Raw genomic sequence first — 22,169 nt, 5'->3', positions numbered from 1 at the left:
AATGACAGTTTATTTTCCTATAACTATTATGCATAGTCTGTTCTCAGACTAGCTCTTTAAAGTTTAACTCATAATAGTCCTAAATTACAGGACTAACAGTACTCATGACTTAACAGTTGTAAGTAATAATTTCAGAGTTGTTATTGTCAAGTCGCTAAGTCGTATCCAATACTTTGCGACACCATGGACTGCAGCACTCCAGACTTTCCTGTCCTTCACTGTCTCCTGGAGTTTGCTCAACTTCATGTCCATTGAGTCAGTGTTGCTATCTAACCATCTCATCCTCTGTCACCCTCTTTTCCTCCTGCCCTCAATCTTTCCCAGTATCAGGGTCTTGTCCAATGAAGTGACTCTTTGCATCATTTGGCCAAAGTATTAGAGCTTCAGCATCAGTCCTTTCAATGAATATTCAGGGTTGATTTCCTTTAGGGTTGACTAGTTTGATTTCCTTGCTGTCCAGGGGACTCTCAAGAGTCTTCTCCAACACCACAGTTCAAAAGCATCACTTCTTCAGCCCTCAGGCTTCTTTATGGTCCAACTCTCACATCCATACATAATTACCGGAGAAACCATAGCTTTGATTATAATGACCTTTGTCAGCAAAGTGATGTCTCTGTTTTTTGATACACTGTCTAGGTTTGTCATAGCTTTCCTTCCAGGGGGCAAGCATCTTTTAATTTCAAGCCTGCAGTCACTGTTCACAGTGATTTAGGAGCACCATAAAATAAAATCTGTCACTGTTTCCCTATCTGTTTGCCATGAAGTGATGGGACTAGCCAGGCTTCAGCAACACGTGAACCATGAAATTCCAGATGTTCAAGCTGGTTTTAGAAAAGGCAGAGGAACTAGAGATCAAATTGCCAACATCCGCTGGATCATTGAAAAAGCAAGAGAGTTCCAAAAAAACACCTATTTCTGCTTTATTGACTATACCAAAGCCTTTGACTGTGTGGATCACAATAAACTGTGGAAAATTTTTCAAGAGATGGGAATACAGACCACCTGACCTGCCTCTTGAGAAACCTGTATGCAGGTCAGGAAGCAACGGTTAGAATTGGACATGGAACAACAGACTGGTTCCAAATAGGAAAAGGAGTACATCAAGGCTGTATATTGTCACCCTGCTTATTTAATTTATATGCAGAATACATCATGAGAAACACTGGGCTGAATGAAGCACAAGCTTTGAATCAAGATTGCTGGGAGAAATATCAATAACCTCAGATATGCAGATGACAAACCACCCTTATGGCAGAAAGTGAAGAAGAACTAAAGAGCCTCTTGATGAAGGTGAAAGAGGAGAGTGAAAAAAGTTGGCTTAAGGCTCAACATTCAGAAAACTAAGATCATGGCATCTGGTCCCATCACTTCATGGCAAATAGGTGGGGAAACAGTGGCTGACTATTTTTTGGGGCTCCAAAATCACTACAGATGGTGATTGCAGCCTTGAAATTAAAAGATGCTTACTCCTTGGAAGAAATGTTATGACCAACCTAGACAGCATATTAAAAAGCAGAGACATTACTTTGTTAGCAAAGGTCCATCTAGTCAAGGCTATGGATTTGCCTGTGGTCATGTATGGATGTGAAAGTTGGACTGTGAAGAAAGCTGAGCGCCAAGGAACTGATGCTTTTGAACAGTGGTGTTGGAGAAGACTCTTGAGAGTCCCTTGGACTGCAAGGAGATCCAACCAGTCCATCCTAAAGGAGATCAGTCCTGAATATTCATTCGAAGGACTGATGTTGAAGCTGAAACTCCAATACTTTGGCCACCTGATGTGAAGAACTGACTCATTTGAAAAGACCCTGATGCTGAAAAAGATTGAAGGCAGGAGGAGAAGGGGATGACAGAGGATGAGATGGTTGGATGGCATCACCAACTCAATGGACATGAGTTTGGGTAAACTCTGGGAGTTGGTAATGGATGGGGAGGCCTGGTGTGCTGCAGTTCATGGGGTCGCAAAGAGTCGGACTTGACTGAGTGACTGAACTGAACTGATGGGACTAGATGCCATGATCTTAGTTTTTTGTATGTGAGTTTTAAGCCTCTTTTTTCACTTTCCTTTTCACCTTCATAGAGGCTCTTTAGTTCCTCTTTGCCTTCTGCCGTTAGAGTGCTATGAGGTTGATATCTCTCCTGGCAATCTTGACTCCAACTTGTGATTCATCCAGCCTGGCATTTCACATGGTGTACTAGGCATAGAAGTTAAATAATTTCAATGGTAAATGGGTTAAGTATTTTTCCATAGGATAATAACATCTCTAATAACATCTCTCCCTGTCATAGACCTGTGAATGGATACAGGAAATTCCTTTGTCCATAGTTCTTTGCCCAGCAACTGTGGGAGTGGGCGTGTGAGGATTCATTCAGTTCCTAAACACTGGTCACAACTTCTCGGGCAGGGATGATCTGGAAATAGAGACCTAGAGGAGGGTGGGAAGTTTGAAAAGGGCTTCTGAAATTGGTAAGAGGGAGTGTGGAGTAGCTTTAGGAAGGGGCAAGCCCTTTCCTTCTCGCTTCTCTTCTTTTTATCTATCCTCTCCTTCCATCCCATTTTTTCTTTTCTCTCCCCACTTCCTTCATTTACCCTTTCTGATTCCCCTCACCTTGCTGAAAGGAGAAGGTATTTGCTTAACTATCCTGTGTCAGTGGCAGGAAAGATGCTCCTTTCTCCACCTTTATCCTGTACATTTATATTCTCCACCACAGCCTCCTCTTTTCCCAATTTCTATCTTGCTTATCTTGACACCACAGATCCCCCAGTTAGTACTTATTCAGAGAGTAAGATTAGACAGATTCCTTGGAGAGGAGTGAGATGGAGAAAGCTGAAGCCACAGTATAGTGTGTAATGGAAGAGGAAAGAGAAGTCCTGAGGATACCTGATCAGGACGGCTGTTTCTACATAAGGTATATAAGTTCAGTGCATATAAACTCCTTGTATATGAAAATCAGAGAATTGTAAACTTTCCTAACTGTCCAAGTAGACTTTCATGTTTTTCCTTACTTGTTTTTCTTTATTTATTTGGGATTCATAAGTGTAACCAGCACTACTTAACTGCTGTCCATTGCCTGAAATGGAGCTTTGAAAAAGTCTCTGTAGTTTCTCCATTCTTAAGTCTAAATGTTAAATAGCAGTGCCCTCTGCTGTTTACTATTGATATTTATTGAGGAATCAAACTGTTTCATTAAACTCTTCCAAGCAGCTTTTTCACCTTGTTTTTAAAAACATCAGAAGGAAACCACTAGATTTCATAGGTAGTATGCTGTGTATGGAAGTATATAGATGTATGAGTCCCTGAATTATGTAGCTGAGGCAACTATATAACAAATGATCACAAACGACTGCAAATCAGGTGGCAGATTTAATCACTCACAGTCCTAGAGGACAGATCTCTGAAACCCATCAGCAGGACCTTGTTGACTTGCAGACTGTGTGGGAAAGTCGCTGCATCCGCTCTCTCAGTTCCTGGAGTCACTGGCGTTCCTGGATTTGCAGCTGCACAGCTTCAGCCTCTGCCGCCATCTTCTCTCCTTGTCTCTTCACATTGTCTTCATGATAAGGGCACCAGCCATGCTAGGTGAAATGCACATCCCACTCCAGTATGACCTCAGCTTAACTAGTTACCTCTGCAATGGCCCTCCTTCCAAATAAAGTCACATCCTGGGGTTTTGTGCATTAGGACTTCAACCTGTCTTTTTAGGAGACACAGTTCAACCCATGGCAGCTCCTATAATGGATGCTTTTTCTCTCTTAAGTCTTGAACATGGTTTCAAAATGAACTATTATATATAGACTTTGTAACAAGATTTTTTGTCACCAGTAATTTAGATGGGGAAAATTTAGATGTAAATTTGTACTATAATTCCTACTTTTGCTAGTGTAATGCTTATAGAAAGTTATACTCAGAAAAACTCATTTTAAAATCTGTTGCGTACAGTTGGATTTATTCCTCACTACATTTAGATTTTATCAGTATTTTTCTTTTATCATTACTTTAAAGAAAGGAAGAATGGCTCAATATTTTGAAACATTAAACACATAGCACACATTTAAAAATAATAATAGGATTATACAAATTGTTTTACAGCTTGATTTTTTTACTGAATCTATCTTGAGGCTCTCTGTATCCTTGAGGGTATGTCTACCCAATTCTTTTAATAGCTCTATGCCACTACAGTTTATGAATATACCTTGAATTTATTTAACCATTCTCCAGCTAATGGAGAATGGGTCATTTCAATTTTCACGACATAGGAAAGGTTACATTGCATTCCTATGCTGATATTTCAATAGAATATATTTCCAGAAGTAGAATTGCTACTGGGTCAAGGAGTTTTAATGCCCAAGCGTTTTAATAATAGTAATAGTAATGCAAAGAGGGTGTTATTTTATGCTCCCATAAATGGTAAAATGCTTATTACTACACTTCCATTTCAACACTGGAATATTATTAGTCTTTTTTTTTTCATGTTTCTTTTTTTTTTTTCTTTATTTTTTATTAGTTGGAGGCTAATTACTTTACAATATTGTAGTGGTTTTTGCCATACATTGACATGAATCAGCCATGGATTTACATGTGTTCCCCATCCTGACCCCCCTCCAACCTCCCTCCCCATCCCATCCCTCTGGGTCATCCAAGTGCACCAGCCCTGAGCACTTGTCTCATGTATCCAACCCGGACTGGCGATCTGTTTCACATTTGATAATATACATGTTTCAATGCTATTCTCTCAGATCATCCCACCCTCGCCTTCTCCCAGAGAGTCCAAAAGTTTGATCTATACATCTGTGTCTCTTTTTCTGTCTTACATATAGGGTTATCGTTACCATCTTTCTAAATTCCATGTATATGTGTTAGTATACTGTATTGGTGTTTTTGTTTCTGGCTTACTTCACTCTGTATAATGGTTTCCAGTTTTATCCATCTCATTAGAACTGATTCAAATGTATTCTTTTCAATGGCTGAGTAATAGGGAATATTATTAGTCTTTTAAATCTTTGCTAATCAAATAGTCACCTGTCCTCCAGCTTCAAAAGATACATTAGGTTGTAATTTGGAGGTTTTCAATATTACTTTATTGGAAATTTTGTAGTTGCTTTTCTATGACCTTCCTTCTCATGTCTTTTATCTGCTTTCTTTTATACCTCATTGTTTTATGGGTTTGTAAGATCTTTTTCTTGCAGTCCTTGGGGTCGCAAAAAGTCAGACATGACTTAGTGACTGAACAACAACAGAGACCTTTTTCTTTTGACCACTTACTGATCCCCATACAGCAAGGGACAATTAAGATATTAAAGATTGTTTCACTGTCAGATCAATCAAATATCACCTCTTTTGCTGTTTTAGATTATTTTCAGTAATACAGACTAATTTTTTGAAATATCTTTATCATCACTGGGTGTTTTGTATTGCTTCAACAATAATTCAGAGAACAGTTATTTTCTTATGGAAAATGTTTCCACTCTGTGTTTATTAAGAGATATTTTTAGAAAATCCTGTCTCATTTACATGTTTAGCTAATTTCATGTTCTTTTCATATTTATTATGCTTTCTTATTTTCTTTTTTTGAAACAGGATAATACGGACTACAGATTATTTCAGAAAACACTCAAATTGTGTCGTTTCTTTGCCAACTCCCTTTTGCACTATACTAAGGTAAGCTTATTTTTTTTATAATGCATGAATGTGAAATCTACAATACATTGTAAGTTATCCTGTTTTCTAATTCCTGCCAAAAACAATCTTAAAGTTATTTTGTCAAGAGTATATTTTGTAGGGTTTTTGGTTTAATATTGTTTGCTAAATATTGAGCATCTGTTATATTGTTTAGGTTGCTACCATCATATTGTTACTAGTTTTATTCAATTTTCTGAAATATTTATTTTGTAAGTATAAACAAAATTATTTCTATAAGCATAGATCAGTTTTTTTAAAAGATAATTCAATTTATCTTTACTGTTGATAAATTATTTCTAAAGTAGGTTGTTAAAGTTTTAATATTAAAGTTTAAATGTTCAAGCTGCATAATAATTTTAAGACCTGCATATTTGGGAGTCGTCAGGGTAGCATAGTAATAATTGAAGATACATGAACAGAATAGATAAGTTGTCAAGGAAGATTATTTAGAGAGAAGAGCAGGGGATACTTAACAGCAGCCAGTGAAAGAAATAGCATTAATAATAAATGTTAGTAATTAAAACTAATTTCAGTGTATTAGAGGCAGAGGAATTTCAGTGGCAGAGGTACATGATGGGGAGGACCTAGCTCCAGTGGTACTTTTGGGTAGTTACCCATCTGATATTTGCTGATATGTAGGAGGTAAAATGTGCCTAATTGTACTGAAGAAGCTAAAAGTTGATCAGTTCTATAAAGACCTAGAAGACGTCCTAGAACTAACACGAAAAAAAGATGTCCTCTTCATTGTAAGGGATTGGAATGCTAAAGTAGGAAGTTAAGAGATACTTGGGGTAACAGGCAAATTTGGCCCTGGAGTACAAATGAAGCAGGGCAAAGGCTAAAAGGATTCTGCCAAGAGAATGCGCTGGTCACAGCAAAAACACCCTTTTTCAACAACAGACGAGACAACTTTACACACAGACATCACCAAATGACCAATTGAAATCCAATTGATAATGTTCTTTGTAGCCAAAGACGGAGAGGCTGTATACAGTCAGCAAAAACAAGACCTGGAGCTGCCTGTGGCTCAGGTCACCAGCTCATAGCAAAATTCAGGCTTAAACTAAAGAAAGTGGGGGAAACCACTAGGCCAGTCAGGTATGACTTAAATCCCCCTATGAATATACAGTGGAGGTGACAAATAGATTTAGGGAATCAGATCTAGTAAACAGAGTGCCTGAAGATCTATGGACAGAGGTCTGTAATATTACACAGGAGGCAGCAAACAAAACCATCCCAAAGAAAAAGCAATGCAAGAAGGCAATGTGTTTGTCTAAGGATGCTTTACAAATAGCTGAGGAAAGAAGAGAAGCAAAAAGCAAAGGTGAAAGGGAAAGGTACACCCAGCCAACTGTAGAATTCCAGAAAATAGCAAGGGGAGACCTGAAGGCTTTCTTCAGTGGGCAGTGCAAAGAAGTAGAGGAAAACAGCAGAAAGGGTAAGACTAGAGATCTCTTCAAGAAAATTGGAAATAAAAGGAACATATCGTCCAAAGATGGGCACAATAAAGGACAGAAACAGTAAAGAGCTATTAGAAGCAGAAGAGATCAAGAAGAGATTGAAAGAATACACAGTAGAATTGTACAAAAAAGATGACCTTAATGACCTGGATAACCATGATGGTGTAGTCTCTTACTCAGAGCCAGACATTCTGGAGTGTGAAGTCAAGTGGGCCTTAGGAAGCACTGCTGCCATTAAAGCTAGTGGAAAGATGGAATTTTAGCAGAGCTATTTAAAATCCTAGAAGATGATGCTATTAAAGTGCTGCACTCAGTATGTCAGCAGATTTGAAAAACCCAGCAGTGGCCACAGGACTGGAAAAGCTCAGTCCTCATCCCAGTTCCCAAGAAGGGCAGAAGTAAAGAATGTTCAAACCACTGGACAGTTGCACTCATCTCCCATGCTAGTAAGGTTATGCTCAAAATCCTCCAAGCTAAGCTGCAATATTATGTGAACTGAGAACTTCCAGATGTTCAGGCTGGGTTTAGAAAAGGAAGAGGAACCAGAGATCAAATTGCCAACATTCACTGGATCATAGAGAAAGCAAGGGAATTCCAGAGAAACATCTACCTCTGTTTCATTGACTACATTAAAGCCTTTGACTGTGGATCATAACAAACTGGAAAACTATTAAAGAGATGGAAATACCAGACCATTTTACCTGTCTTCTGAGAAACCTGTATGTGGGTCAAAAAGCAACAGTTTGAACCTTGTATGGAAGAGCTGACTGGTTCAGTATTGAGAAAGGAGTACGACAAGGCTGTTTGTTGTCACCCTGTTGTTAACTTATGTGCAGAGCACACCATGTGAAATGCTGGGATGAGTTACAAGCTGGAATCAGGCTTGTCAGGAGAGATATCAACAACATCAGCTTTGCAGATGGTATCATTCTAATGGCAGAAAGTGAAGAGGAACTAAAGAGCCTCTTGATGTGGGTGAAGGAGAAGAGTGAAAAAGCCAGCTTAAAACTGAATATTAAAAAAACTAAGATCATGTCATCTGGCCCCATCACTTCATGGCAAATAGAAGGGGAAAAGGTGGAAGCAGTGATGTATTTCCTCTTCTTGGGGTCTAAAATCACTGTGGATGGTGACTGCAGCCGTGAAATTAAAAGATGATGGCTTCTTGACAGACAAGCTATGACAAACCTAGACAGTGTGTTAAAAGCAAAGATAATATTTTGCTGACAAAGGTCCGTATAGTCAAAGCTATGGTCTTTCCAAAGAGACGGAGCCAAAGCAAAAGCAACACCCAGTTACTTTGCCAACAAAGGTCCGTCTAGTCAAGGCTGTGGTTTTTCCAGTAGTCATGTATGAATCTGAGAGTTGGACTATAAAGAAAGCTGAGCGCCAGAGAATTGATGCTTTTGAACTGTGGTGTTGGAGAAGACTCTTGAGAGTCCCTTGGACTGCAAGGAGATCCAACCAGTCCATCCTAAAGGAGATCAGTCCTGAATATTCATTCGAAGGACTGATGTTGAAGCTGAAACTCCAATACTTTGGCCACCTGATGCGAAAAGCTGACTCATTTGAAAAGACCCTGATGCTGGGAAAGATGGAGAGCAGGAGGAGAAGAGGACAACAGAGGATGAGATGGTTGGATGGCATCACCAACTCAATGGACATGAGTTTGGGTAAACTCTGGGAGTTGTTGACGGACAGGGAGGCCTGGTGGGCTGCAGTCCATGGGGTCGCAAGGAGTCAGACACGACTGAGCGACTGAACTGAACTGATGGTCTTTCCAGTAGTCATGTACAGATGTGAGAGCTGGACAATAAAGAAGGCAGAATTCCGAAGAATTGATGCTTTCGAATTGTGGCGCTGGAGAAGATTCTTAAGAGTTCCTTGGAAAGCAAGGAAACCAAACTTGTCAGTCTTACAGGAAATCAACCCTGAATATTCATTGGAAGTACTGATGGTGAAGCTGAGGCTCCAGTACTTTGTCCACCTGATGTGAACAGCTGACTCATTAAAAAAGACATTGATGCTGGGAAGGAGTAAAGGAAGAAGGAGAAGAGGGCAACAGAGGATGAGATTGGTGGCATCACCAATTCAGTGGACATGATCTTGGGTAAACGCTGGGAAGTGGTATGGGACAGGGAAGCCTGGTGTGCTGCAGTTGATGGGGTCACGAAGAGTCGGACATGACTTGGGAATGGAACAACAACCACATACCGTTTTAAAATTAGTTTTTTTTTCTTACAGGGAAATTTAAATTTTTTAAATGATCAGTTTGTTTTCTATATCCTGTGATAACAATTAAAATTATTTCTTTGACATTCTAAGATATAACATAGCCACAATGGATAAAGCTGTCACAACTGTACTTGAATCCCAACCTTACTCTTTTTTTGCCATGTGACTCAGTTTATTTGGTACATTAGCATCAGGCATTCTAGTCTATAAAGTTGGGACAATAATATGTCATTATATTTTTTGAAAAGTGAAAGTCACTCAGTTGTGTCTGACTCTTTGCGACCCCATGGGCTGTAACCCACCAGGCTCCTCTATCCATGGAATTTCCCAGGCAAGAGTACTGGAGTGGGTTGCCATTTTCTTCTCCAGGGGATCTTCGTGACCCAGGGACTGAACTCGGGTCTCCTACATTGTAGGCAGATTCTTTATTGTCTGTGCCACCAGAGAACCCCTAAAGTGTTAGTCACTCAGTCATGTCCGATAGTTTGTGCCCCAAGGACTGGAGCCCACGAGGCTCCTCTGTCCATGGAATTCTCCAGGCAAGAATACTGGAGTGGGTAGCCATTCCCTTTTCTAGGGGATCTTGCCGACGCAGGAATTGAATTTGGATCTCCTTTATTGCAGGCAGATTCTTTACTGTCTTAGAGAACTAAAGTAATGTTTATAAAGTTATTACATGTCTACTGAGCACTTGGACATGCTCATTAAATGATAGCTACTAATTGTGGTTGTGTTGATAGTTAACAGTAAAGAATTTTAGGTGCTTAGCCTCATTCTCCTTTTTATTTTCATGCAAGAAAATTTGTTTTCCCTATGTAGCACATGTAGGATTTTATTTAATTTTGCATGCCTTTGATGAAAAAATATATATTTTAGCAAAGCATATTGTGTACAAGGAAGTGAAGAGAGTTGCTTTATTTTTAGGAATTTCTTCCTTTCCTCTCTGATTCTTGCTGTACGTTGCACCAGCTTTATCTTCAGATATACAGGTAAGAAGAATGCTATATGACCATTAACATGTAATAGAGCCATTTGAGCCTTGCAGCCCTTTAGTGTGCATCATTCAGAAATCAAGTATCACGTGTCAGTGTATGGCAAGAACCACTACAATAGTGTAAAGTAATTAGCCTCCAATTAAAAAAAAACCAAGTATCAGTAATTTTTCTTAATGTTTTAGTGGATTTTTATATGCTTGCTTAAAAGTAATTAATAGAGATGGAAGCTTTGCAAGAATAGATTCCATATTAGTTTTATTTGTTATATTCTAACTAGTATTTTATACCCAAGTGATGAATAATTGGTCTGATAAATACCAAAGGCAAAAAAAGAGGTTATGTTTATATATTTTGTATCAGCATACTGTTTTTTTATCTTAATTTTTATTTTACTTCTATGAGATTTAAGTCATGTGGTACGTGACTCCACCTTAGAAAAAAACCCTGAGTTACAGAAAGGGTATCATAATTTAGATAAGGGCCGAATGATGTCTCAAACTAATGGTAACCTCAGAAAGAAGCCTTGATTTGACACTAAAGGACTCTCAGCTCATTCATCAGCAGTCGTTAATCCTTAATCCATTTAGTCTCCTAGACAACTTTTCATCGCTTCAGACATTTTAAATGTCCAGTACCACCTCCCCATTTCTGGTTGGCAGTGTCCTCACTCTGTGTCACTTAGAAAGATGGAAGCAATGTAAAGAGAACTTCCACATTCTTCTTCTGACACATCTATTATTCTGCCTGTATCTCGGCCCGTGTATTTCCTTGTTCCCAAGAGTGAACTGACTGTGCACCTATCTGAGGCCAGCCACTATTTCTGCATTGGATTTCACCCTCTCACATGCTCAGGGACCTCACTGTCACAGTTGTTCCTTTTCCTTCTTGGATCATCAGTCCTCCCTACCTTCTGGATCATTCTTATGAGTATACAGCATGCTTTCTTCCCATCTTAAAAATAACATAAAGCAGTCTCAACTCTGCATCCTCCTGCGAATAAGCACCTTCCCCTTATTCTGCATTTGTTACAGTACGACTCCTAAAAACAGTTGTCTATACCACTGTCTTTTTTGAAGCTACTCCAATCAGACTTTCCATTCTAACACATCACCGGAACAGTTCTTGTCAAGGTCATCAGTGACCTCCACATTGCTATGTCTAATGGACAGTTTTAGGCCTCATCTTATGTAATCTGTCAGCAGTGCGTAACCCTGTCATTTAGACTCTATTCTGTCGACTTCCATGCAACCTCCCTTCTCAGCAGGTTCCTCCTTGTCTCTCCAGCTACTTCAAGATGGATGTGCCCCAGCACTCAGTCTTCAGGCTCTTCTCTCTTCTCTGCGGTCATTTAGTTTCAAGACTTTAAATGTGTATCTCTTCCCTTTAATGTCTAACCATCAATCAGGACTGATTCCAGCCCATGTCATCTGACCCTCCTCACCACCCCCCACCAAGCTTCCTCATTTCAGTTTAAGTTGTAACTTGGTTTTGCAAATTGACCAGGCCGAAAAACCTTGCTGTCATCTTTGATGTTTCTCTGCTCTCTTACCCCTCATCTAGTCCATTAGCAAATTCTGTCCGTATAACCTTCAGAATAAATATGTATATATGCAGTATATAGAAAAAATGAAACAAACTGGGGTTTTCTATTTCATAGTTAGTCTTCCCATTTAGTTTAGTTTATATTTTCCAATTTCTTTGTCTCCATTTTTCTTTTTTGATGTTCTTATTCAAGGCTTTATCAAGTGTAGTAAAAAAGCTTCTGTGATACATATATATAAATAGTGTGTATAATATATCTATTTTAGAAAACTTATGAACTTTTGCCTAACTAAAAAATTTATGACATTTTGATTCCACTTGTTTGATTTAGTATGAATAGAGTGCTAGATTTCTAATTAAAAAAAATGGATATGCAACACGCAACATAACACAGGGAACTATAGTCAATATCTTGTAATAACCTATAATGGAAAATAGCCTGAAAAATAATATATGTGTATATATATGTGTATAACTGAATCACCTTGCTGTGTACCTGAAACATTATAAGTTGACTATACTTCAGTAAAATATGTGAAAGTGAAGTTGCTCAGTCATGTCCTACTCTTTGCGACCCATGGACTGTAGCCTACCAGGCTCCTCCATCCATGGGATTTTCCAGGCAAGAGTACTAGAGTGGGTTGCCATTTCCTTCTCCAAATATCAAGTGTTTATCTTAAGGATTTCCTTTTAAATGCTGTTATCCCTTGACAGGGTATTTTCATTTTCTGTCAGGTTTGCCATAGTTAAAATTAACACTGCAAAATATACTGAATATGTATCTCATTTCACATAAGTTTTGATGAAGTTTAGTTTAAACTGCAGTTACTGAGACATTTTCTCTGAAAGTCTTTGAATCTTCCTTCAGTGTTAGTATAGTTTGTTTTTGTAAAGCTCTTGCCTCCAGGCATTAATTCATCGTCAGTTTAGCCTTCTACCTATTTGAAAACAACTTTCAATAGAAGTAATTAATCCAGAATTTATCAGAAGTATCTTTCTTACATATATTTTTACTAGTTATTTGGTTCATATTTTTATAACTTTTTTGAGAATATCATTGTCAACAATGTATTAAAATGCATCAAAACAATACTAACATTTTCCCTAAGATTATAAACTTTTAGTTTTGTAGAATTCCAGCCATGTTATTTAGTTCAGAGGTTCTTCATACAATTTTGGTATCAGTTCAGTACTTTGAGTTTTGTTTTATAAAACACATGCTACTTAATTTTTAAATATATTTTCACTTCTAGAAGAACATGATTTTGTAGTACTCAGCCTCTGGCTAAAATTAGAAGGTAACTATTAAGTGAATGAGTTTTTTCCCTTCCTTTCTAGTAAGTTTCCTCCAAGCCTGTATGCTGCTGGGATTTCTAAAGCACAGCAGGAGGAAATAGCCGGTACTTTCCTGGTTACACTGAGTCCACTCATCAGTCAGCTTCTCACATTCCAGCCTTTCATGGATGTGGTTTTGGACAGTAAATTAGGTAAGCTTCAAAACACATTTAATGTTAAATGTGTGAGACACATGGTAATTTTCCCTTACATAGTCATCCTTTTTTTAAGTTTTAAATATTTTCTTTAAAGTTTCTTCTACTTTCTTTTCTTGGAGTATATTTCTAACTTTTTAAAAAAAAATTATATATTTTTTAATATAGCAATCAGAGTTATATAGAGTATGTTTTACCAGTTTGCTATAACTTAATTAATGTGTTTTTACCACGTGAAGAGCTGCCATGTGAACTACAGTTTCCCCAGTGTCTACTGCTGGTTGTCATTATGGATGAGCTGTCCTCTCGGCCTGAGGATGTGCAGGCCCTGTGGTGCACAGAGAGCCCAGTCTCAGAAGCTGCAGCCAGGTAACAGACACAACGTTGTTTCCTTGTTTATCTCCGATCACATTACGATGGTAGAATGCACTGTTGTTTGCAATGACCTTGAAATTAAATTCTTTGTTATATCACATATTCTAATTAATAGTTACTATGTAGACCTCATACATATTGCTGCTTAAAAATATAAAATACATAAATCTATGACAGGTGCTGAAAATATTTTAATTTTTTTTTTAATTTTTTTTTTCTCTTTTCTAAAAATATTTTAATTTTGTTTACTCTTTTAAAAGGTATTTCCTAATAGTGTTAATAAACATTGAATGTAGTAGAGATGTAGTTGATAACATTTAAAGATGAGCTCTGATAAATAGAATGCTTAGACACTATAAGGTATCCCCTGGGTAATCTCCCTTGTATTCATTCTTCTTCCCAACATCAGGCTTTAGTTCCTACGCCTTGGCTGTTGCTGTGTTCTAGTTTTTTATCCTTTCCTTTAGTGGCATCCTGTGCACCACTGTCAGGTTAGTCTTCCTAAGCCCCAGCTTTTTGAGCTTCCAATTCTCCTGCTCAGTAACTGAAGCATAATGTCCCAGGTCCTCAGCTTTGCATTTAAAATCTGCTGTTGTTGTCATTAACTTTTGTTCCTTATCCTGTTTTCTACACATATACCTTGCTTCTGTCAGACTGGTGATTCCTGTCTGCCTTTTACTCAGGCTTTGTCATCATTACCTATTATATTTTGCTTATTTTTAATTTATTATTTAAATCCTCTATGAAGAATTCTTAAACCATTTCAATCTTAAAATGACCCCTCTCTGTCTGTATAATAGGACCTATTTTTTATTTTATATATGATACCTAGTTTAGCTATTTAAGTTTCAGGTTCCTTGATGAATTTTGTCTTAGACTTTGTATAGTTCTGTATTTTGTTAATCACTTGGTAAATGATAAAAGATGTATAGGAAAATTCTCCTTTAAGAGATTTCTCTAACTGTATTTTATTTTTATGGATACATGGATACGTAGTCACATATATTAGAAACTGTGACTGGTATATACATCTTGAGACATTTGTATTTGCTAAAATAACCCTCTGTAGTGTTGTTATACCCACTAATTGTTACATGTTAATAACATTGGGTTCAATGTTCTCAATTTCCCTGCAGGGTGTCTCTCCTCAAAGCCATTTTCTCCAGTTTTGAGCAGTGTTCTGGTGAACTCTCTCTACCTGTTCATTTACAGGGAGTAAAGAGTAAAGGGCAAGCCGAGGTGGCTGTCACCTTGTATCAGCATGTTTGTGTTCATCTGTGTACATTTATTGCTTCCCTTCATCCCTCACTGTTCCCTGAACTGGTAAGTGTGTCAGTTGCAGAGCTAAGCTGAGATTACTTTTGCTTTCTTTCCATTGAAACTGTGAATCAGATATAGCAGAAAGTGTGGGAATAATAAATGTGTATGTATTTATTTATATTGGGGTATCGTTGCTTTAGAAGCCTGGCAGGCTGTAGTCCATACGGTCATATAGAGTTGGACATGACTGAAGTGCTTAACACAGCACAGCACATAGTTGTTTTCGGGCTTCCCAGGTGGTGTAGCGGTAAAGAATCTGCCTGCCATTGCAGGAGATGCAAGAGATGCAGCTTCAATCTCTGGGTCAGGAAGAGCCCCTGGAGACAGAAATGACAACCCGCTCCAGTATTCTTGCCTGGAAAATTCTGTGGACAGAGGAGCCTGGTGGGCTACTGTCCGTGGGGTCGCAAAGAGTTGAACATGACTGAGCAACTAATAGTTGCTTTACAACATTTGGTTAGTTTCTGCTGTACAGTGAAGTGAATCAGCTATATGTATGCATATATCCCCTCCCTCTGTTAACTCCGCTGCCACCCCATCCTCCCCATCTAGGTCGCCACAGAGCACTGAACTGAGTTCCCATCACTATACAACAGGTTCCCACTATTGTTTTACATGGCAGTGCACATACGTCAATCTCAGTCTCCCAGTTCATCCACCTACCTCCACCCTGACTGCCGTCCCTGAGTATAGTTCTGTGCATCTGCATCTCTGTTCCTTCCCTGTAAATAGATTCATCTTACCATTTTTCTAGATTCCACATATATGTGATGATATATGATATTTTGTTTTCTGACTTACTTCACTCTATATGGCAGACTCTAGGCCCATCCATGTCTCTACAAATGACCCATATCATCTTATCCATATGTATCTATATCCCTGTCCTCTTTATCCATTCGTCTTTTGATGGACATTTAGGTTGCTTCCATGTCCTTGCTATTGTAAATAGTGCTGTAATAAATGTTGGGGTGCATCTGTCTTCAAAAAATAGAAGACCTAAAGAGACAGTTCTCCAAAGAAGACACACAGATGGGCAACAAACACATGAAAGGATACTCGGCATCACTAATTATTAAAGAGATGCAGATCAAAACTACAATGAGGTATCACCTCACACTGGTCAGAATGGCAATAATCAAAAAAATCTACAAACTAAATGCTGCAGAGGGTGTGGAGGAAAGGGAACTCTGTTGCACTGTTGGTAGAGATGTAAATTGATACAGCCACTATAGAGGTTCCTTAAAAACTAAAAATAGAACTACCATATGACTCAGAAATGTGTATTTATTTTTGAGTGTCATTCTCTCAGCTTGCACATTTTATGCTTTAATTCAGTTGGGTCTTAGGAAATGGTAATTTTAAGAGTCCTGTAGTATTCAGATGTAATATTTAGCTAAAATACTTCAGAAAATATTTGGGGTGGAAAGGTATGGAAAGACGGTGTGAGAAGAAAAATGGGTATGATTTCACCTAATTCAGTTTCTTAAAAAGAAACAGAGCATAGCAGAATGTAGTACCAAGTCTCTTACAGATCCTAGGCTTAATGTGTTTGTTTTTTTTAAACTGGAATTGTTTGTTTTGGTTTTTTAAAAATTTTTGGCTGTACCATGCAGCACATAGGACCTTAATTCCCCAACCAGAGATAGAACCCATAACCCCTACAGTGGAAGCCTGGATTTTTAACCACTGGACCACCAGGGAAGTCCCTTTTTACTGGAATTGGATTAGAAAAGATATTGGTAAAATTCTAGGAAAAAAATTCTTAAAATTTATTTAAAAATCAGTATCATTTATGATATTATAAATGGGTAATATTCAGCACATATTAAATATTGTCTTTGAATAGGTTAAGACAGAAACAGAAGTATAGGCATGTGTATTACATATATTGTTTTAGAGACTTGAGCCTACCTAGAGGATTTTTGTGGAGCCTAGTGACTGAGTTACCACATTGACAATCACTTTGCATCTCCATAGCCTAGTCCAGTGCTGAACATGTAGGTACTCAATAAATTTTGAGGGGATGGCAACGTAGATTCTTTCAGACACTAGAAAGTAGAGCTTTCCTATTGAGGATCTGTTGGGTTTTTTTGGATTGTGACAGTATTTTTTTGTTTTGAGAAATGTTATATTAATGATGATTTATCATAACCATTTGATTTTCATTAGGACACTGCTCTGTTGAATGCTGTTCTTAGTGCTAATATGATCACCTCTTTGCTGGCCATGGACGCATGGTGCTTCCTTGCTCGGTACAACATATTCTTTAAAATTTTGGGGTTGATTTACTGTAGTGATTGATAGCAAATGACTTTATACTTGTAAGTTTATAGAAGATTAAATCTTGATAATCCTTTAACAGCCCCCCAGAATGGTTTGATTTCATATCACAGCACTGAATTAGGGACTGAGTTCCCTCTTTCCTTTCTTTGGCTCAGATCAACAGAACCTATAGCTTAGGTAGTTTTGTATGTTGTGATAGTCCTTTGCCATGGAAGTAACTGCAGTTTAGAATATTTAGTGCTTTATGGTAGTTCATCTTGCTTTTCTGAATAATTGTATAAACAGTTGTATGAAGATCGCCTTCTCTTTCTGTCACAGATATGGGACTGCTGAACTCTGTGCTCATCATGTGACCATAATGGCCCATCTAGTAAGTAGAATTATGAAGCCTAAAACATTCAACTTCCATGCATTTCCTTTAGGGATATGATAATCTGAAAGAATGTGAATATCAAAAGGAGAAATAGCATGTTAGCTAAATGATTTTGACAGTAAATTAGCTTCTTTACTCTGCATTAATGCTGATGCTGGGCTTCCGTGGTAGCTCAGATAGTAGAAAATCTGCCTGCAGTGCAGGAGACACAGTTTCAGTCCCTGGGTTAGGAAGATCTTCTGGAGAAGGGAAAGGCAACCCACTCCAGTATTCTTGCCTGGAGAATTCCATGGACACATGAGCCTGGCAGGCTATAGTCCATGGGGTCGCAGAGTCGGAGACGACCGAGTGACTAACACTTTCACTTTCAATGTTGATGCTATTGAGAAAGATATATTAGAAAGATTGTAACACTGGGGAAATTGTCTCATATTTTCAAAATTTTATGGAGTTTCATTGATCTGGGGAAGAAAAATTAGGTTGTTTGAGGATAAATTTAAAATTGAATACAAAGTAGAGAACAGGAGTTAGCTTAATGTTGATGACCCAGAGTTCTTCTTACTCTCCCCTCCTTACTCCCTCTCTCTCCCGGGCCCCTCTCTCCTGCCCCAACCCCCTCTCTAATATGACTTAGACATTCTGACTCTTGATTTTGTTGTATCTCTTTCTGAGAGGGACTAAATGTGATAGTAATTGATACCTTTTGGATAAAGAAGTAATGTGAATAGATACAAAGAGAAAATTAACGATGACTTATGTTAATCTTTTCAGTGTTGATCTTTTGCTTTTAAATACCAAGATGTTTTTGTTCCATATAAGATGGGCATGACTGGTTTGTTCTGTTTTTAGTCTCTGGATTTTGATAAGATTTTATGTGGGCCTTGTGTCTTTTGTTTTTCAGTAGAGTCATTGTTTCATGTATTTCTCAGTTTACCCTATAAGGATATTGTAGACTAAATCCACTGAGGTGCATGATAACCAGGCAGCTGACATCTATGTCTCCATGGCTAATGGTCTGGAGTGCTTACCCAGTTTTTTTCTAAATCCTCATCACATCTTGCACAAAGCAGTGACTTTTATGTTATTTGTATCATAACTACTTTAAATAAAAGCTTTCCTAGCACATTATGATAGGAATTTTAAATTTTAATTACGCTTCCATCTTATATTCACTGCTGTGCTTTTGTGTTTAGACTTAAAAAAATTTCACAAGTTATCTTTCAGTAGGGGGATTAACATATCAAGTTATAATAAAAATGGTAATTAGAAATAGAAATTCCAAAGTATTGTTTTTAAATATATCAAAATTATTTCCATATTACAAAAGTAATCTAGATTCATGGAAGAGAAAAAATTAGAGGAAAGTGCCAAATCAAAAATCTGTGTTATTTTCCAGAAAGAGCTGTTGTTAATATTTTGGCATATAAAAGCTTGTAAAAGCTATGATTTTAAGTGTTGATCTCTGCTCTCTCTCCTGTCTTTTCCCAGATAAAATCTTGCCCTGGAGAATGTTACCAGCTCTCCAACCTATCAATACTGTTGAGGCGTCTCTTCTTCTTCATGGCCCCACCCCAGCAGGCAAGGATATCATCTTTGTCACTGTCTCTGAGCAGCTGCTGAGAATTGGATTCAGATACTTTTGAAGGCTTTTTCACTCCCGTTTATTCTACATGTAAATGTTGACATGATCTGAATGTAAATTTTTAATGTATTGATTGCTTTGCTTATTGCTTTTAGATGGATTTAGATTTTGATTAAGAAAAGCTAGAGCTATACAGGAGTTAAGTGATAAAAATAGATTTTATTCAAGGCTGTTGCAGTAGGAGAGAAGAGATTTCAGTGTAGAACTGGGCTCAGTTCTGAATACAGCATAGACTAGTGTGAATCTAGGGTCAAGAAGCAGGGTAGGAGTCCATGGATAAAAATTCCTAAAAGGAAACATCAGAAGTAAGGGAGTCATTCTGGCTTGACCAGATTCTTGCTGCACACAGACCAGGATGATCAGATATTAAAGGTGAAGGATTCTTTCTAAATTTAGGTATGATTCTTGCTAAAACTGGATAATGCAAGACCCAGAAAAGATGGATACAAGCCCAGGGTCAAAGACTTCTCAAGAAGAGAGCTAAGAAGAGCTTGACTTAAGATTGGTCAAGGAGAGGGTCTTTGTCAGTGTCTTTGCCGCAAGTTACAGATATCATTCTAACTGTGTCTTCTGAGAGAACAAGATGGCGGAGGAGTAGGTGGAGGTTCAGTACATCTAACTCTTCTTTCTTCTTATTTCTAATACATTTAAGATACTTGGAATGAAATGGTTCTGTATCCCCTGTCCCTTTAACTTATTTTGAAGAGCTAGAATATTACTTATGCTTTAAATGAAAATGATATCTTTTTTCTTTTTCAAAGTAAACAAGTTTAACTTCCTGGGGAAAATTGGAAGCATAATGAGCCTTAGCAGTTTGCCATTGTGAGGAAGACAAGCTCTGCATGACAGAGAGATTCTCCAGTTACAGGAGTTTTGGTAGCCTGGTGTAGTCCCTTGGATTAGTCACTTTGGAGCTCTTATGAGCTTTTTATAAAATACAGGTTCCAGGACCTAAACCTGTGAATAGAATGGGTATGGAGTGGTGGCTGTTAGGGGAGGCTCAGTAACTTGTTTTTGTTATTATTAAATTCCTACATGATTCTGACATGGATACAAGCTGGAGAAACACTAGGTTAGTGAAGTGGGTTAAAGGCCTTGGTGTGAATCCTGACTTACTATGACCTTGGGCAAGTCATTGTTTCTGAAACTGTTTCCCTGCCTACAAAGTGACAGAAATGTGTAACTATTATGAAAATTTTCATAAGGATATAGAGATAATATATATGAAATACTTAGCATAGTGCCAAGTTTAGAGGGTACTCAGTAAAGGCTGAGTTATTTCTGACTAGAGTGTTTACCCCAAGTCCATGCCTGTTTTCCTGCCAAGAGAGGATGGCAGGGCAGCGAGGAGCCACACTGACCTTCTGGCCCTCTTCCTTAGGTGTCTCCAAGGCAGAAAAGCACAGCAGGCCCACCTCATAGCCCTCCAGAAAACATGTTAGAGTTGCTGTTCATGCCTCTAAAGCTCCTGAAGAGTTGTCTGCTCCAAATGCAATTTTAATACCTTCCACTCCCCTATCAAAGATTGTACTCTTGGTTCCTGGTATATGGTTCTTCCTAGAAGCCCTGTTACCTGGCAGGCCCTTCCTGGAGAAGTGGGATTTGGAAGAGATCCTCCATTTTCTCACTTTATAGGAATAAAATTCTTTTCCCAGAGTTGAGAAATTTTAACTTTTAGGATAATACAACTCAGAATGAATTAGCCCCAAGTGAGTTCTAGAAGGTTTGTTATAACAAACTCTAGTGTATGTTTAGAGATCTCTTACATACTTCTCAGTTTATTCTGAAATTTCCAAATAATTGCAACTATCAGATATGAAGTTATGGATAAATGAGGGGTTACTTGTAACATTTTCCTTCATTTCCTTCATTTATCAAATACTGATTTTTCCTGCTGTATTCAAGTTACTGTATAACACTAGAAACCTGAATTTGAATTCCTGTTCTGAGAGTCCTTGGGAGAGTTAGTTAATCCTAAAATTGAAATATTATTACTTAGATGGCAGTTGTGAGACTCAAGGAGATATAAAGTGTATATATGCATCAAGTGAGCATTTAACAAGTGTTAGTTCTTCTATCATGTCATATCAGCTTTTTTTCCTTTTTTCTTAAGACATAATCCAGCATCTTAAAGGAAGCAGCAGGGAAAACTGTATTTTTTCAGACTGTATTATGGACCAGGTTTTGTAATAGGCACTTTAATTCTTTTAATCCTTACCTCAGCCTTGTGGGATAGATGATATGTTATCATGTCCATTTTACAGATGAAGATTGAATAACTCAGGATAATTAAAGACCTTCTCCAAGCTCACACATAATAAATGACTGAGCTAGGATTCAGATAAGATCTGTCTTGCTCCCAAGTCTGGGCTCTTTCCATGGCTCCTGTATTGTTTTTAGCTGGTTTTCATGCAGCTGCCTCAGGGGCCTCCTCTGTGGGATGTTGCCTGTGTCTTCTTACTCCCTTTTACCCTAGAAAATACGCTTTTTTATTTCCTGAAGTTACCTGAGGGGAAAGGATATAGTATGTCTGGTTGAAGCACATTGGCAGCTGTGCTACCATTTTTATGTAAAGGAAAGATTATATATTTGCATTTTAAGCCTACTGGTGTATTTTTCTCTCAGTGTTAAGGAGGGAAGTCATGTGCTCTGCACATTAGATCCCCTTATATTTCACTCCTTGTGAACTGTCAGCACTAGCAGTTTTAAATCTTTAAAACTGTGTTGAGGCCAAGGTTTTCAAACCCAGAATAGTAAATAAATAAATAAGTCT

General features: G+C 38.0%; 1 protein-coding gene across 2 annotated transcripts in view; it reads left to right on the top strand.

Moving 5' to 3' along the window:
* The window catches only part of FIRRM (FIGNL1 interacting regulator of recombination and mitosis), a 49,482-nt gene that overhangs the window by 15,290 nt on the left and 12,023 nt on the right, over nt 1-22,169 (top strand). For both annotated transcript variants that reach the window (XR_011490371.1, XM_020874129.2), the window contains exons 9-16: nt 5,577-5,657; nt 10,298-10,362; nt 13,249-13,397; nt 13,640-13,769; nt 14,912-15,098; nt 17,268-17,350; nt 17,700-17,751; nt 19,243-19,332. Coding sequence is in view for 1 of the 2 variants with exons in the window: in XM_020874129.2 (XP_020729788.2) it covers nt 5,577-5,657; nt 10,298-10,362; nt 13,249-13,397; nt 13,640-13,769; nt 14,912-15,098; nt 17,268-17,350; nt 17,700-17,751; nt 19,243-19,332 (837 nt within the window). In the remaining variant the exon portion in view is untranslated. The remainder of the gene's footprint in view (nt 1-5,576; nt 5,658-10,297; nt 10,363-13,248; nt 13,398-13,639; nt 13,770-14,911; nt 15,099-17,267; nt 17,351-17,699; nt 17,752-19,242; nt 19,333-22,169) is intronic.

The sequence above is a fragment of the Odocoileus virginianus genome, chromosome 11 (assembly GCF_023699985.2).
Source record: "Odocoileus virginianus isolate 20LAN1187 ecotype Illinois chromosome 11, Ovbor_1.2, whole genome shotgun sequence".
In the NCBI taxonomy this organism is placed as follows: domain Eukaryota; kingdom Metazoa; phylum Chordata; class Mammalia; order Artiodactyla; family Cervidae; genus Odocoileus; species Odocoileus virginianus.
This window is presented reverse-complemented; position numbering and strand designations above follow the sequence as displayed.